This window comes from Herpailurus yagouaroundi, unplaced genomic scaffold (assembly GCF_014898765.1).
Source record: "Herpailurus yagouaroundi ecotype Mexico unplaced genomic scaffold, PumYag 199, whole genome shotgun sequence".
NCBI classification, from domain to species: domain Eukaryota; kingdom Metazoa; phylum Chordata; class Mammalia; order Carnivora; family Felidae; genus Herpailurus; species Herpailurus yagouaroundi.
The window spans coordinates 16,790,390-16,807,894 of record NW_024412430.1 but is presented as its reverse complement, the minus strand read 5'-3'; the positions used below and the strand labels follow the sequence as shown (position 1 = coordinate 16,807,894).

The following is a 17,505-nucleotide window of genomic DNA, read 5'->3' as shown; positions in this document are numbered from 1 at the left end:
GATGTGTGTATGGCATACATTTGATTTTTCTCTTTTAAAAGGTTTCTTTGGGTCTTCTTGTTTTTTAACAACATGAAAGAAATGCCTTTTAGCCATGTCTACAAAGCCTGTGAATCCCACTGTTGTCTGTTACTCTTAACAGTAGAGGAAGCCCCCATCTGGCATGTGCGCTAGACAAACTTGTACAAGTTACATGACTACTCTCAACTTGCTTCCTCTCCCTGTAAAATGGGAGAATGGCCCTTTCACTGGATAAACTGCAAGGACTCTACAAGACAACACAGATAAAGTAAAAATGCCCCTGATGACTGAAACAAAACCAGCCTCAAAGCAGGCTAGTAAATCCTTTTATCTGTTGTTTTACTGAAGATGAGAGCCAAGGATACAGGTTTTCAGATTACTCTGTGGAACTGCCCCAAGTTTATTAGATACAGGGGACTCTACATGCAAAAGAAGAAAGGGTGTGCGTGCTTGCAAGCAGTTCTCCAAGTCACAAGGACAAAGACAAGTCACAAGGTAGAATTTGTTATGGTTGTAACAATTAAGGTTTTTTGACTTCCACAGAGACATGTGAAAGACCCTTAGGTCATCTTTATACATGTTTCTATCATATCTGATTGTTTAAAAATTTTGCTTGCATGCCTTCGCTTAACTGGTTTTCTGGCTCTTCCTGTATTTAATTGTTCCTTGAGGTCATCTGAGATGGTCACAGGAAGCTGGTATCAGTCACCTACTACATTTTTAATGCACTCCACCCCCTCCAAAGCTACCCTCCCCCCCAGAAATTTACATTTTACACAAGCAATTACTTTGGAGGGCAGCCTTGCAAATGGATTATTTTTTGCAATGATTGTGAACCCACAAAAAAACCTTCAAACCTCAGTTTTGAGAAGCCTCTCCCAAACTGCTTGTTTTAGCAAAAACCCATGTAAAAGCACTACCTCTGACCATCTCAAAGCTTTGGTCAGGGCTGGTGTGTGTGTGTGTGTGTGTGTGTGTGTGTGTGTGTGTGTTTGTGTGTGTGTTTTATGACACAATGCTTAGTATTTGATCAATGCCAAGTGGGTCCTGTTGAAATTAGCAGCAATCTAGAAATGAGAAATATTCTATCCCATAGCTGTATCTGTAACTGATTGTTACTACTTTAACCCAAAGCTACCCTAACTTCCTCCATGTCTCTAGTTTACCTGGTGGAACTGAGGTAATCTGAATACATTATGAACACAAGAAAATCAATTATTGAAAAAAAGAACCTATTTACACTTAAAAGTTACTGTCCATCTAGAAAGATTATTTAATGAGCATATTATCTCAAACTGTTAAATTAGAAGCTCACTAAATACAGTAAACATAAAATACAGTAAAAAAATAGACATGGTTTCTGTGCTGTAACCTATATTATCAAAATATTCTTTCTAGAATTGTGGCATTTTTTGTTTCTGTGTGTGTGTGTGTGTGTGTGTGTGTGTGTGTGTGTGTGTTCTCCAGTCTCTAGGGATATAGAAACAATACAATCTGAAATTAAAATATTCAAGTAACTGGTTACAATTAGACTATCTCCCAGAAGAGTCAAGGAAAGTCAGTAGAGAAAGTGCACTGTAAACTTAAGATATCGTACAAACTTAAAGTGATGCATTGATAATTTTAATGTTTTTAACCAGGATTTTAAAAAAAGTCATCAGATATCTCTTTTGCTAGTAATTTTTCCATTCATTCATTGTATTTTTAATGACTGATATACCACACACTATTCTAATGAACTTATTTAGATTAGGTTATACAACAAATGGTCATGCTGGAAAACTCTGAACTATTTCAATTTTATTTTTCTTGATATAATTTAGTGTAAGGGCCATGCATAACTTTATGATAAAAGAAAAGTTTAAATCTTGACTAACTTTACCTAAAGTATGTGAAATACTTTAAAGGTAAGAAAAGAAAAATATATATAGCTTCAAAAGATCCAAGAACAGAAAGATGGGCAAGTGGAGGAAAGTTAGGGAGGGTGAACGTTGGGCGGGTGGGGTGGGATGGGGGGTGGGGGTTTGGGGGGAGTGAAAGGGGGAAGTCCAAGGAGGTGGGTGGGGAAAAGGGTGGGGCTTGGACCACTGACTCGGGTCTAAGTGGTCACCCAAGGGTTATAAAAGCTTGGTTGAACCTGCCCAGGAAAGCAGCCCCAAAGTCCAGCATTGGAACACAGGCAGAGACCGGTAGGCGTCAGCGGCTGCAGGCTGTAGCGGAAAGCAAACGCCCAGGGCAGCAGCTTTCTGGTCCAAGATGCTGCGCCTGTTCTTATCCCACCTGCTGGGAGTCTGGCTGCTACTGAGCCTACGTGCCAGAGAGATCCCAGCCCAGGAGCAGGAAGTGTTAAAGGCATGCGGCCGCGAGTATGTCCGATTACAAATCCGGCTCTGCGGCTCATTGTCCTGGGGAAAGAACAGTCAGCAACACAGGGAACGTCGGCAGGCACCCGCCGCACTCCCAGGTGAGCGCTCCGGCCCCCCGCCGCTCCCCACTTCCCATTGGCTGTGGTCGGGCTGCCGGACCATTCGGAAGCGCACCCGCGCTGGGCGGCTCCAGACCGCGCTGGCTTCCCGCGCTTAGCCCTGACTCCGAGGTTGCCGATGCCTAAAAGTTTGGAATTTTCTCTCGCAATGTGCTTTTCTAGTGAGGTCGCACCCGGGATCTCACCAGAGGAAGTGAAAGCATCGGGCACAGCAGAGGCCTTTCCTGAGAGGCACTTGGTGCCCTTCACCTCCTGGCAGTCAGGATGATCGGGATGGGGACGAGGGGGAGCCACAGAGGTGGTTCTGTCGCCCAAAGACCCGCTGGAGGTGGGGGCGCACCTGGGTTGGACACCACAGTCAAGTCCGCAGGGCACAGAGCAGACGGTCGTGTGCGCTGGTTTGAGTGCCAAAGTGCATGGGACTGAACTCGGAGACCACTGCTAGGATCCTGGAGTGGTAAATATGAAGGGTCTTCTTAACAACTCTCCTCCTTTGCAAAAAATCTGGACTGTGGCCCACACCATCGAAAATCTCTTTTAATTTTATTTTTATTTGTAAATTTCATTGAAGGGGAGAGCCTAGCCTCCCACCCTCTTTGCAATGGGCCTTGAAGTTCATTTGCAAGAGAAGGGATTGAAGAGAAAGAAAAAGGCCTGATCCCCTACAGGAGAAAACCTGACCACTCAGAACTGAGTACAGCTCAAATCTGGAATGGTTTAAACAAACAAACAAAAAAAAACTTTGTTAGTAATACTATTTAGAGAGATAAAATGGAACCTAAGTTTAAGTAGCAATACAAACTTTCACATCTAATCAGTGTAATGGGTTATATTAAATTCAGAAAAGGCAAGCTCAATTATGAATAGTGTTTTGTTTTACAACATGTATGCGATTTATGATAAATCACAACTATATTTTATAGGCTACATAATATATCCTATATTTAAGTGACCTTCACGTAAAATCATTGTGCACACTAAGCACATTTACTTCTCTTTTATGGGATTTAAAGTATGATTATAAAGCTATTTACTTTATTTTTCTATACTGTTGGTCAGAGACTGATTTATTTAATGCAAGTTTTTACATAATGCTTATATTCTACACTACTGAGTTTAGAAATTTACTCATTCAAAGTCGGCAAGACCAGACTGCATTGTGTTTCCTTTGTTAATTCACTTTTTCTGAATAAATAATATGCTCATATTAAAGACTGAAACATACACATAAATACAATAAAAAAATAAAAAACACAGATACTAAAGACTCTGAAAAAATACGTGAATTTAATTAGAAAATGAAAACATCTACATTAAATGAGAAACTGACAGGCACTGTTAATGAGAAATGTATGGGCGCCTGCCTGGCTCAGTGGGTAGAGCATGTGACTCTTATCTTGGAGTTGTATGTTTGAGACCCACCTTGGTGAATTTAAAAAATTTTTATAGTATTTTATGTCACAAATCTACTATATATATTTAACCATTCTTAGTGGACATTTAGGTTGTTTCCAAATTGTTACTTAAACACGATTTTCTGAGCACATTTAAATATAGCTATTTGGCCAAATTTCTGTTTCTGTAGCAGAGTATTGTGATTTTAAAGTTTTTTCAAAGGACTGTCTTCATTGCTACCCAGTACATAATTTAACTGGAAATAAATTAACAAAATATTGCCTGCAAGTGAAGATCAAGAAAAATGCTTAAATTACTAGGTAAGAATCATTTTGGAAGTACATATCAATCAAAATAACTTGTGATTCATGAGCTTATAAAACCTCTATTGTTTAGTTTTTGTTTTGTATTATTGTTAGCTAGCCATTTTTTTTTTACCAGAGTGTATGCAGAAATAACACTCATTGCACCCCTTTAAAAAATAAGAGATATTTTTAACTAAAAGAGGTCTATGTTAGTAATTTTAGTCCAAAATACAGTAATTAAGAGGGCCCCTGGGTGGCTCAGTTGGTTAGGCATCTGACTTTGGCTCAGGTCATGATCTTGCTATTTGTGAGTTCGAACCCCGTATCAGGCTCTGTGCTGACAGCTCAGAGCCTGGAGCCTGCTTCAGATTCTGTGTCCCTCTCTCTCTGTCCCTCTCCTGCTTGTGCTCTGTCTCTCTCTCTCTCTCAAAAATAAACAAACAGTAAAAAAAAAGAGAGAGAGATGTTTATATGAATTCAGGTTGATTAGAATATTATCTTTTATTTACACTTGAGAAGGTAAAGCTGTTGATTGGAAAATGTTTCAAAATAAGTTTAAAAAATAATTTTAATAAAAGAGTGCAATCAGGCAAAAGTAGACAGGTGGAACTACATCATACTAAAAAGCTTCTGCAGAGCAAAGGAAATAATCAGAGTAAAAAGGTAGTTTATGGATTAGGAGAAAGTATTTGCAAATCATATATCTGGAAGGGTTTAATTTCTGACATATATAAGGAACTCCTACAGCTCAATAGCAAAAAAGGTAATAATCCAATTACAAAATGGACTGAAGACATGAACAGACATTTTTGGCACAGAAGACATACAAGGGCCAACAGTTATAAGAAAAAAAGCTCTATGTCACTATCATCAGGGAGATGGAAATCAAAACAACAATGGTATCACTTCACAGCTGTCAGGATAGCTATTATCAAAAAAAAAAAAAAAAAAAGACAAGAATTGTTGAGGATGTGGAAACACTAGTACCTTTGTATACTGCTGGTGGGAAACCAAAGCAAAATGGTGCAAGCCCTGTGGGAAACACTGGGGAGATGCCTCAAAAAACAACAACACAAAAGAATTCCCATATGATCCAGCAACTCCACTTAAGCATATTCATCTAAAACAAATGAAATCCAAATTTTGAAGAGATATTACCACTCCCACATGCATTGCTCACAATAGTCAAGATGTGAAAAAGAATGCCAAAAAACACAGCCTATGAATAAACACAACAGAAACTAGAATTGTTTTGCCTAATTCATTAACTGGCATTAAGTATATGGAAAGTTACTAAAGTTACTATTAGTTTTTCTCTGCATTCAATAAGGCCCCAACTAGAGACGGTTTAAGTTTGAGCAAGGATAGTTTTATGGGGAGATTGAATTAAACTTGGGGTATCTTACTGAAGGAAAATGCAAAAACTTCTGACTACCAAAAAAATGGTACAAATTCTCATCTGTCAGGTTTAGAACATGAATGAAAATGAGCATTAGAAGGAAAGATAAAATACTAGAGTTTGTTTTCTTTCACTTGAAAACTCCCAACTATTGAAGTTTGTTACTGGCTGAAAGGAGAGCATGGAGACCCTTGCTATAGAACTCACAGGAAAGGGGCCAGCCCCAGAGCATTCATGCCTGCCTGGGTGAGGGGGTGTGATTTCCTCTGATCAATAGTCATCAATGGTTACCCAGAAATCTACAGTCCATTGTTTAGATTTATATATCTTGGCTTCATTGTTTCCACTGTTTCAAGAGCCACACTTTATTAGTAAGCTGAAAAGGACAGTTGGCTGTCCATGAAGAACAGCAAGAACTGATACAGGTTTATACTATAATTTAAACTTCATCTGTGTCTCTAATGTTTCTGGTGCTAAAACTCTCAAAATTGTGTAAATGGAATAGGTAAGGTTAGGAGAGAGTCTACATGACCGAGAGTTTTTTGAGAGCAGGAAATATGTTTCCTTTTTATTATATCTCTTACCTGGCAGTGCCAGAGACATGGAAACAGTCAATGCAGGTTCAACTGATCTAAGAAGAAAGATACCAGGGGCTCCTGGGTGGCTCAGTCGGTTAAGTGTCCGACTTCGGCTCAGGTCATGATCTCACAGTTCATGAGTTTGAGCCCCGTGTCGGGCTCTGTGCTGACCGCTCGGAGCCTGGAGCCTGCTTCGGATTCTGTGTCTCCCTCTCTCTCTGCCCCTCCTCCACTTGCTCGCTCGCGTGCTCTCTCTCAAAAATAAATAAACATTTTCAAAAAATAAAAATAAAAAAAAGGAAGACATCAGCTAGTTCCTGCAGGTTCCCAGTCCAAGTTCCAACCTTCTTATTTGCCCATCCTGGGATGTGTTTAAGATCAGACTCCCTTAACATGCAGAACTTGTGTGATCCACAACACTGGAACAAAAGTCATACAAAGTACATTAGTTAGTACACACAGCACAACAGATACCAATCTCTTCTTAAAGTCACTGGTATTTTGGTCACTGTTCTTTTAGCCCATTTCTCTAGTAAATGTAAAATACTACTGATTTGGAGTAAATACTCTGGAGAAAAGAAATTGTTAAATAGATGTATGAGGGATGTCAGAGACCGATATCTCCTTTTAGATCAGAGGAGCTGAAAATTCTGCCTTTTTACCTTTATCCTGAGGCAGTAATCTGCCACCATGGAATGTTTGAGAGGATTAAGTTAGAATTAAGTCAGAAGTTAGTAACAGAAGAAAATTAGTCAGGTAAGAAAAATTAATCTGGAGTCAAACTGAGTGTTTTCGATGACCAAGATGACTTCAGAAATGTCAGAGGGAGTCAAAGACTATGATGAAAGCATTAAGGGGACATGAAGAAAGACAGACACGAAGTCTGTGGAGTAAAGCAGAATCTTAGTAATGCTGTAGTAATTTAAGCCGCCCAACTATAATCCGCTAAATTGTTTAATCAGGATACTTGTTAACTCTGTTTTGATGTTTAATTCTATTAAGACAATACTTTCTTTCATGTCTCTGCAAAATTTTATTTTTTTTTCCTGATGTTCCTTGAGTATTTTTCTCTACCCCCTCCTTTTTTTTTTTTTTTTTTTTAATTTAGAAATCGTGTCCTCCTCCATCACCAGTGGTGCAGAAGCCTTGAATGGGATGTTGGAATACATTCCTGATTTGCCACAAGAGCTGAAGGCAACACTGTCTGAGAGGGAGCCATCATTCAGAGAACTACAACCTTCATTGAAGGATTCTAATCTTAACTTGGAAGAAGTGGAGAAAAGTATTCTTGGTAGACAAAATGAAGCTGAAGACCAAAGTCTTTCACAATTAGGAAGATCAAGGTTAGATGCACATTCTCGAATAAAGAGATCAGACTATATAAGATACAGTGACAGGTGTTGTAACGTAGGTTGTACCAGGAAAGAGCTTGCTGATTTATGCTGAGATGAAAGTATTGTGTATTTCATCCAGTGTTCACATGTATTCCTGACACATTCACTGATGGTTCTGTCACCCCACTGATTATTAAAATATGAGAAATCATTATTTTGTGTTTGGGTTTTTCATTTGGTGTGTAACAAAATATTCCTTGAATTGTTATAGTTTGTGTTAATAATAACTTTTTATTCCAAAAAATATTTTTGCCTTTTAAATTAATGGTAATTAAATTGGGTTATTGCCTTTTTAATACTGTTAACTTAAAATGACATAATCTTTATCATTTTAAACATATATAATAACTTAAAAATTTTTAATAGATAACTTAGCAAAAACTTATGCTTTGCATTAGTGAATAAGAATAAGCCTATTTTTAAAATTTGTATTTGATAAATTATAATCTGTCACCCACTCTTTCTCCTCTAGACCTAATACCCAAATGTTATTTCACTACTTAATATTAAACAAATTATTTTAATAGCAAAAGAAATAAAAATAAAAAATAACTTATACAGTGCCTAACACCAGGTACACAAAAAGGACCAAAATGTTTTTAGTGATTTTAAACTCAAATCAGATATACAGAGTCACAAAAGTTGGACTTTTCTTATAGGTTCTAAAAGATGTTTGTGTCTTCTTGAACTATTAATTGGAAACAATCAGATTGGATACTAAATCCATTTAATTTAGTTGGATTTTTCAAACTAGGGTTCTTCTAATGTTAACATCTAAGACATTAAAAGTAAATTATTTTTTAAGAAGAAAAATGAACAGATATATGGAAGAGAGTGAACAACTGAGTGTCATATATTACAGCAGAACTGTTTAACAAGGGAACAAGCTTTCTGTTCACTGAGAATTTACAAGCCATTTCTATAACAAAATAACTGTGAAATGATATGAAAACTTGTTAGAATAGTAAGTTAACAAATATCTTAGTATTTAGCCAGTTCCTTTGACTTACACACACATACAGTTTTAGGTAGCATTTATAGAAAAGTACACTTAAATAGCAAGTTAATCTCTATCAAATATCTGTAAACAGAATTTAAAAATTTCTCCCAAATTTTAAATCTCCATAATGGTTCACCATAATGAGGCCTTTAAGGTTTATTAAGTCCTAACCAAGGCCACCTTGTAAAACTTCATAAACAGCTGCAGAACCTCAGAGGCTATAAGCCATCTTGGACAAAGCCAGGAAGAACGCTATCTGAAATGGGAAGTCCTTCAAAGGAGAACAACGGCAGTACCCAGGAAATTTACAGCCCCAACACATGAAGAGGCATTCTTATATACAGAAGGTATCTCCCAAGACCCTGTCCTGGCCTGCATCCCTGATATGTACCTCCATAAAAGCCCTCGAGGCAGGGTTCCTGGTTTCAGAATCTGCATTCACTACCTCTAATGATATGACCACACTTTAAGTGGTACAGTCTATAGTGAACCAGCTACTATATACATTCAAATAATCAGTTAACATCTTCAAGATATCTAATTCTTGTGTTCCCAAAGCCCTCCTAAAACTCTCATGCAAAACTAATGGTTGTATGCTTAATTTATTTCTCACATGAAAGTTTTTTCATAGTATTCTCTAATAATTGTATTTCTATGGTGTTGGTTCTGATCTCTCCTTTTTTCATTCATGATTTTATCTGTTTGGGTCCTCTCTCTTTTCCTTTTGAGAAGTCTGGGTAGGGGTTTGTCAATTTTTTTTTATTCTTTCAAAAAAACAGCTCTTACATTTATTGATCTGCTTTGTTTTTTTGGATTCTGTATCATTTTTTTCCACACTAATCTTTATTATTTCCCTTCTTCTGCTGGCTTTGGGCTTTATTTGTTGCTCCTTTTCTAGCTCCTTTAGGTTAGATTGTGTATTTGGGAACTTTCTTGCTTCTTGAGACAGGCCTGAAATGCAATGTATTTTCTTCTTAGGACTGCCAACGCTGCATCCCAAAGTGTTTGGACTGTCCTGTTTGCATTTTCATTTGCTTCCAGGTATTTTTTTAATTTTTCTTTAATTTCTTGGTTAACCCATTCATTCTTTAGTAGGATGTTCTTTAACCTACATGTATTTGGGGGCATTCCAAATTTTTTCTTGTGGTTAATTTCAAGTTTCATAGCATTGTGATCTGAAAATATGCATGGTATGATCTCAATACTTTCATACTTATCAAGGGCTGTTTTGTGACCCAGTGTGTGATCTATTTTAGAGAATGTTCCATGTGCACTCGAGAAGAATGTGTATTCTGCTGCGTTAGGGTGAAATGTTCTGAATATATCTGTTAAGTCCATGTGGTACAATGTGTCATTCAGAGCCATTGTTTCCTTATTGATTTTCTGCTTAGAGGATCTGTCCATTGTTATAAGTGGAGTATTAAAGTCTCCTACGATTACTGTCTTATTATCAGTAAGTTTTCCTTATATTTGTAATTAACTGATTTATATATCTGGGTTCTTCCACAATGGGGGCATAAACATTTACAATTGTTAGCTCTTCTTCATGGATAGACCCTTTAATTATATAATGCCCTTCCTTATTTATTGTTACAGTCTTTGTTTTAAAGACTAGTTTGTCTGATAAAAATATGGCTACTCCAGCTTTCTCTTGACATCCATTAGCATGATAGATGCTTCTCAGTCCTCTCACTTTCAATTTGCAGGTGTCTTCAGGTCTAAAATGAGTCTTTTGTCGGCAGCATATAAATGGATCTTGGTTTTGTTTTTGTTTTTTATCCATTCTGATACCCTATGTATTTTGATTGGGGCGTTTAGTCAATTTACATTCAGAGTGATTACTCAAAGATATGGATTTAGTGCCATTGTGTTATCTGTAGGTTTCATGTTCTTTGTGATGTTCTCTGGTCCTTTGCAGTCTTTAGTGCTTTCCACTCACAGAGTTCCCCTTAGGATCTCTTGCAGGGCTGGTTGAGTGGTCACAAACTTCTTTAGTTTTTGTTTGTCTGGGAAAGTCTTTATCTCTCCTTCTATTCTGAATGAGAGTCTTGCTGGAAAAAGGATTCTTGGATGCATATTTTTCCTATTCAGCACATTGAATATTTCCTGACACTCCCTTGTGGCCTGCCAAGTTTCAGTGGACAGGTCTGCTACTAACCTTATGTGTCTACCATTGTAGGTTAAGGACCTTTTTTCCCTACCTGCTTTCAGAATTCTCTCTTTATCTTTGTATTTTCTCAGTTTCAGTTGTGGTGTTGACCGGTCTTTGTTGATTTTAAAGGGAGTTCTCTGTGCCTCTTGGACTTGGATACCTACTTCCTTCCCCAGATTAGGGAAGCTCTCAGCTATAATTTGTTCAAATAAACCTTCTTTCCCTTTCACTCTTCTTTTTCTGGGACTCCTATGATATGGGTATTTTTTTGTTTCATGGAATCACTTAGTTCTCTAATTCTCCCTTCATGATCTAGTAAATTCCTTTTCCTCTATTTTTCAGCTTCATTATTTTCCATAATTTTATCTTCTATTTCACCTATTTTCTCCTATGCTTCTTCCATCCTCATTGTCACTGTATCTAGTTTATTTTGCATCTCAGTTATAGCATTTTTATATTAGTTCTAGTTCTAGGTCTTTGATCTTTGCAGCAAGAGCTTCTCTGGTGTCTTCTATGCTTTTTTCAAGCCCAGCTATTAGTTTTATGTTATTGTAAATTCTTGTTTAGATATATTATTTATATCTGTTTTGAACAATTCTCTGGCTGTGATTTTTTCCTGAACTTTCTTTTGTGGAGAATTCCTCCATTTTGTCATTTTGGCTAGGTTTCAGTCTTTGTGTGTTTTAAAACCTGTTATGCCTCCCACACTTGAAAGTGACACATACTAATATATATATTAATATATTAAATATATAAGTTAATATATTAAAAAGGGGTCATACGCTGTCCAAAGCCTCGCACTTCAGGAAGTGTTTTTTTTTGGTACATCTCATGCACTCTGTGTTGCATTTTGGCTGCTCTATCCCACTGACCAGTCCTCTGCAGAGTTCCTCCTTGCTCATCGTGGTTTAGTGTTTGGACCTTCAACCAGATGCACTTCAATTTGTTGAAGCAATTTGTTGGGGAAAAAAAAGGAAAGGCAGTGGGGCCAGCTTGATCCCATAAAAAGTGAAAAATGAAAGGGGAGCCAGAGAATCAAAAAACCGTAAGTCTAAGTCCAGAGAAAGAGAAAGGAAAATAAAGAATAAGAAAGAGAAAAGATAGAAAAAAAATAGAACAAAAATGACTTGCCAAAAAAATTTATATATATATATATGTGTGTATATATATACATTTATATATATATACACACACACCCATTATATATTGACCAACATATATATTGATCAAATATAATAGTATATATGACATATACTATATATTACATACAATATATAATAATACATATAATATTGACATATATATATATATATATACACACATATATACACACACACATACAGAGAGAGAGAGAGACAGAGAGAGAGACACTAAAAATAAACCAGAAACTATGAGCCTGATCCCAAAAGAAAAAAAGAAGAGGGAAGAAAGGAAAAAAAAAAGAAAAACCAGCTGTCTGTTGTTGCCTGGGCCCCCTGACTGTGCTGTTCTGGAGGAGAGGCCAGCTGTGTTGGGTCAGTCAGTCTTGCTCCAGTTGATAAGCAGTTGCCAGGCACGAAGGGGTGGGTTGGGTGTGTGTGTGTCCTGCCTCTGCTGGGGTCTGCTGCTCTCTGAAGTACCACCACGTTGGCGTTGGGGGGAAAATGGCATCTCTCCACTCTATATGGGGTATCTCAACCCACACTGTTTAGGCAGCCCCTACAGAAAACCCGGGCGGTCAGCTTGCCCTGCTCCACAGTTCTCCCACGCCTTTTAGGCGCTTGGTTGGGATTCAAAACCCAGCTTGGTGTAGCTCCTCTCCCCTGTTCTAGAGTAGAGCCCCTCTGCCCTGCAGATAAAAGGCCTTTGGCTGGCACCTGCAGTGTCTTTTGTCCTGGGGGAGGCAATAAACCCTCTTCCCAAAGTACTCCAGGAAGGGGACTATTCTCTTCCAATGTGCCCCTGTGATCACTACTGTACTCTATATACTCCAGACTGGCTCCCTCCTCCCCAGGAGCAGGCGCCAAGGCTCCGGCTTTGCTCCAGAGAAAGCCCTGCACTTCCCAACCTCCAAGTTTCAGCTCCTAAGGCTGTTTGCGAATAATAAACTGGCACTCTCTGTATTTCTTGTTCCCCAATCCATGGTCCAGAGAGGTTTTCCTCTTGTGCTCACTTGATGTCGCACTTTCACAACTGCTCTCTCTCTTTTGTCTCTCCACAGAGACAAATTCACATACATGTGCCTCGATCCTGCCAATCTGTCTCCCTCCAACTGTGGAGATCCTTTGTCACTGTGCAGATCGATTTCCTGAGTGTTCCAAGTGATCTGACCTCAATACAGCCATGTTTGAGGTACAAAGAAAATCCCAGTCCTCCTACTCCTCCACCATCTTAACTTTCTGCCTCAACATTATTTTCTAAAGAAGTTTTCCGTTTACAAAAAAATGTAGCAAAAAGTACAGAGTTCCCATTTACCCCTCTCACTCACAGAAACAGTTTCCTCTATTATTAACATCTTGTATTAAGATCAGCAGTTTCTTCTTTTCTTTTAATTTTTATTTTAATTCCAGTTAGTTAACATACAAGGTTATGTTAGTTTCAGGTACACAATATAGTGATTCAACAATGCCATAGATCACCTGCTGCTCATCACAAGTGCATTCTTTAATCCCCATCACCTATTTAGCCCATCCCCCCACCACCCTCCCCTCTGGTAACCATCAGTGTGTTCTCTATAATTAAGAGCATATTTCTTGATTTCTCTCCCTCTCTTTTTTCCCTGTTGGTTGTTTTTAAAATTGCACATATGAGTGAAATGATATGGTATTTCTCTTTCTATGACTTACTTATTTCACTTAGCAATATATTCTCTAGCTCCATCCATGTCATTGTAAATGGCAAATTTTCATTCTTTTTTATGGCTGAATAATATTCCACTGTATGTATGAATGTATATTAAGGAGTGCATATATCCTTCTGAATTAGTGTTTTTGTATTCCTTGGGTGAATACCCAGTAATGAGACTCATGCATCATAGGTTATTTTATTTTTAACTCTTCGAGGAACCTCCATACTGTTTTCCACAGTGGCTGTACAAGCTTGCATTCTCACCAACAGTGCATGAGTGTTCCTTTTCCTCCACATCCTCACCAACATCCATTGTTTTTCTGTGTTGTTGATTTTAGCCATTCTGATAGCTGTGAGGTAATTTGTCATTGTAGTTTTAAACTGCATTTCCCTGATGATGAATGATTTTGAGCATCTTTTCATGTGTCTGTTGGCCTTCTGGACATCTTCATTGGAATACATGTATATTCATGTCTTCTGCCCATTTCTTAATTGAATTATTTGGTTTTTGGATGTTGAGTTTTATAAATTCTTTACAGATTTTGGATACTAACCCTTTATTATGTAAGTAATTTGCAAATATCTTCTCCATTCAATAGGTTGCCTTTTAGTTTTGTTGACTCTTTCCTTCACTGAGCAGAAGTTTTTTTATTCTGATGTTAGTCCCAACAGTTTATTTTTGCTTTTACTTCACTTGCCTCAGAAGATATATCTAGAAAAAAAGTTGCTATGGTTGATGTCCAAGAGGTTACTGCCTGTGTTCTCTTCTAGGATTTTTATGGTTTCAGGTCTCACATTTAGGTCTTTAATTCATTTTGAATCTATTTTCGTGTGTAAGAAAGTGGTCCAGTTTCTTTCTTTTGCATGTTGCTGTCCCTTTTTCTCAACACCATTTGTTGAAGAGACTGTCCTTTTCCCATTGGATATCCTTTCCTGTTTTGTCAAATTTTAACTGACCATTTAGTTGTGGTTTCATTTCTGGGTTTTCTATTCTGTTCTACTGATCTATATGTCTATTTTTGTACCAGTACCTGCTGTTTTGATTACTAGAGCTTTGTAATATAGCTTGAAGTTCAAAAGTTTGATGCCTACAACTTTGCTTTTCTTTTTCAAGACTGCTTTGGCTATTCAGGCTCTTTGGTGGTTCCATACACATTTTAGGATTGTTTGCTCTAGCTCTGTGAAAAACACTGGTAGTATTTTGACAGGGATCACATTAAATGTGTTGATTGCTTTGGGTAGTATAAACATTTTAACATTAAATGTGTAGATTGCTTTGGTTAGTATAGACATTTTAACAATATTTGTTCTTCCAATCCATGAGCATGGAATGTCTTTCCATTTCTTTGTGTCATCTTCCATTTCTTTCACCAGGGTTTTATAGTTTTCAGAGTACAGATCTTTCACCTCTTTGATTAGGTTTACTCCTAGGTAACTGAGATTGTTTTAATTTCTCTTTCTGTTGCTTCATTACTGGTGTATAGAAATGCAACAGATGATCAAAAAGAATGGGAAGATGGCGGCGTTGGAGGACGGTGGGCTCACCGCGCGTCCTGCTGATCACTTAGATTCCACCTACACCTGCCTAAATAACCCAGAAAACCACCAGAGGATTAGCAGAACGGAGTCGCCGGAGCCAAGAGCAGACGAGAGGCCCACGGAAGAGGGTAGGAAGGGCGGCGAGGCGGTGCGCGCTCCAAGGACTGGCGGACGGGAGCCGGGGCGGAGGGGCGGCTCGCCGGCCAAGCAGAGCCCCCGAGTCTGGCTTGCAAAAAGCGGAGGGGCCTGACGGACTGTGTTCCGACAGCAAGCGCGACTTAGCGGCTGGGAGGTCATAAGTTAACAGCTCTGCTCAGAAAGCGGGAAGGCTGGAGGACAAAGGGAAGGAGAGCTGCTGAGCCCCCGGACGACAGAGCTCAGTTTGGTGGGGAACAAAGGCGCTCGCCAGCGCCATCTTCCCCGCCCATCCCCCAGCCAAAATCCCAAAGAGAACCAGTTCCTGCCAGGGAACTTGCTCACTCCGCGCAAACACCCAACTCTGCGCTTCTGCGGAGCCAAACCTCCGGCAGCGGATCTGACTCCCTCCTGCTGCCACAGGGCCCCTCCTGAAGTGGATCACCTAAGGAGAAGCAAGCTAAGCCTGCCCCTCCTGCCCCTGTGCACCTTGCCTACCCACCCCAGCTAAGACGCCAGATCCCCAGCATCACAAGCCTGGCAGTGTGCAAGTAGCCCAGACAGGCCACCCCACCCCACAGTGAATCCCGCCCCTAGGAGAGGGGAAGAGAAGGCACACACCAGTCTGACTGTGGCCCCAGCGGTGGGCTGGGGGCAGACATCAGGTCTGACTGCGGCTCCGCCCACCAACTCCAGTTATACACCACAGCACAGGGGAAGTGCCCTGCAGGTCCTCCCCACGCCAGGGACTATCCAAAATGACCAAGCGGAAGAATTCCCCTCAGAAGAATCTCCAGGAAATAACAACAGCTAATGAGCTGATCAAAAAGGATTTAAATAATATCACAGAAAGTGAATTTAGAATAATAGTCATAAAATTAATCGCTGGGCTTGAAAACAGTATAGCTGACAGCAGAGAATCTCTTGCTACAGAGATCAAGGGACTAAGGAACAGTCACGAGGAGCTGAAAAACGCTTTAAACGAAATGCATAACAAAATGGAAACCACCACGGCTCGGATTGAAGAGGCAGAAGAGAGAATAGGTGAACTAGAAGATAAAGTTATGGAAAAAGAGGAAGCTGAGAAAAAGAGAGATAAAAAAATCCAGGAGTATGAGGGGAAAATTAGAGAACTAAGTGATACACTAAAAAGAAATAATATACGCATAATTGGTATCCCAGAGGAGGAAGAGAGAGGGAAAGGTGCTGAAGGGGTACTTGAAGAAATAATAGCTGAGAACTTCCCTGAACTGGGGAAGGAAAAAGGCATTGAAATCCAAGAGGCACAGAGAACTCCCTTCAGACATAACTTGAATCGATCTTATGCACGACATATCATAGTGAAACTGGCAAAATACAAGGATAAAGAGAAAATTCTGAAAGCAGCAAGGGGTAAACGTGCCCTCACATATAAAGGGAGACCTATAAGACTCGTGACTGATCTCTCTTTTGAAACTTGGCAGGCCAGAAAGAATTGGCACGAGATTTTCAGTGTGCTAGACAGAAAAAATATGCAGCCGAGAATCCTTTATCCAGCAAGTCTGTCATTTAGAATAGAAGGTGAGATAAAGGTCTTCCCAAACAAACAAAAACTGAAGGAGTTTGTCACCACTAAACCAGCCCTACAAGAGATCCTAAGGGGGACCCTGTGAGACAAAGTACCAGAGACATCACTACAAGCATAAAACATACAGACATCACAATGACCCATATCTTTCTATAATAACACTGAATGTAAATGGATTAAATGCGCCAACCAAAAGACAGAGGGTATCAGAATGGATAAAAAAACAAGACCCATCTATTTGCTGTCTACAAGAGACTCATTTTAGACCTGAGGACACCTTTAGATTGAGAGTGAGGGGATGGAGAACTATTTATCATGCTACTGGAAGCCAAAAGAAAGCTGGAGTAGCCATACTTCTATCAGACAAACTAGACTTTAAATTAAAGGCTGTAACAAGAGATGAAGAAGGACATTATATAATAGTGACAGGGTCTATCCATCAGGAAGAGCTAACAATTATAAATGTCTATGCGCCGAATACCGGAGCGCCCAAATACATAAAACAATTACTCATAAACATAAGCAACCTTATTGATAAGAATGTGGTAACTGCAGGGGACTTTAACACCCCACTTACAGAAATGGATAGATCATCTAGACACACGGTCAATAAAGAAACAAGGGCCCTGAATGAGACATTGGATCAGATGGACTTGACAGATATATTTAGAACTCTGCATCCCAAAGCAACAGAATATACTTTCTTCTC

General features: G+C 39.0%; 1 protein-coding gene and 1 long non-coding RNA gene across 3 annotated transcripts in view; one reads left to right on the top strand and one right to left on the bottom strand.

Annotated features, from left to right (window-relative positions):
* The window catches only part of LOC121013714 (uncharacterized), a 126,490-nt gene that overhangs the window by 71,541 nt on the left and 37,444 nt on the right, over positions 1-17,505 (bottom strand). The window contains exon 1 of one of the 2 annotated variants that reach the window (XR_005782871.1): positions 6,190-6,296. The exons of the other annotated variant lie outside the window; for it this stretch is intronic. This is a non-coding gene — a long non-coding RNA (uncharacterized LOC121013714). Of the gene's footprint in view, positions 1-6,189; positions 6,297-17,505 lie in introns of those variants that run through there. 2 annotated transcript variants of the gene reach the window in all.
* RLN1 (relaxin 1) lies at positions 2,131-7,731 on the top strand. Its single transcript, XM_040449493.1, has 2 exons — positions 2,131-2,485; positions 7,292-7,731. Exons 1-2 carry the CDS (start codon positions 2,278-2,280, stop codon positions 7,627-7,629), a joined length of 546 nt encoding a protein of 181 aa, XP_040305427.1. The 5' UTR covers positions 2,131-2,277; the 3' UTR covers positions 7,630-7,731.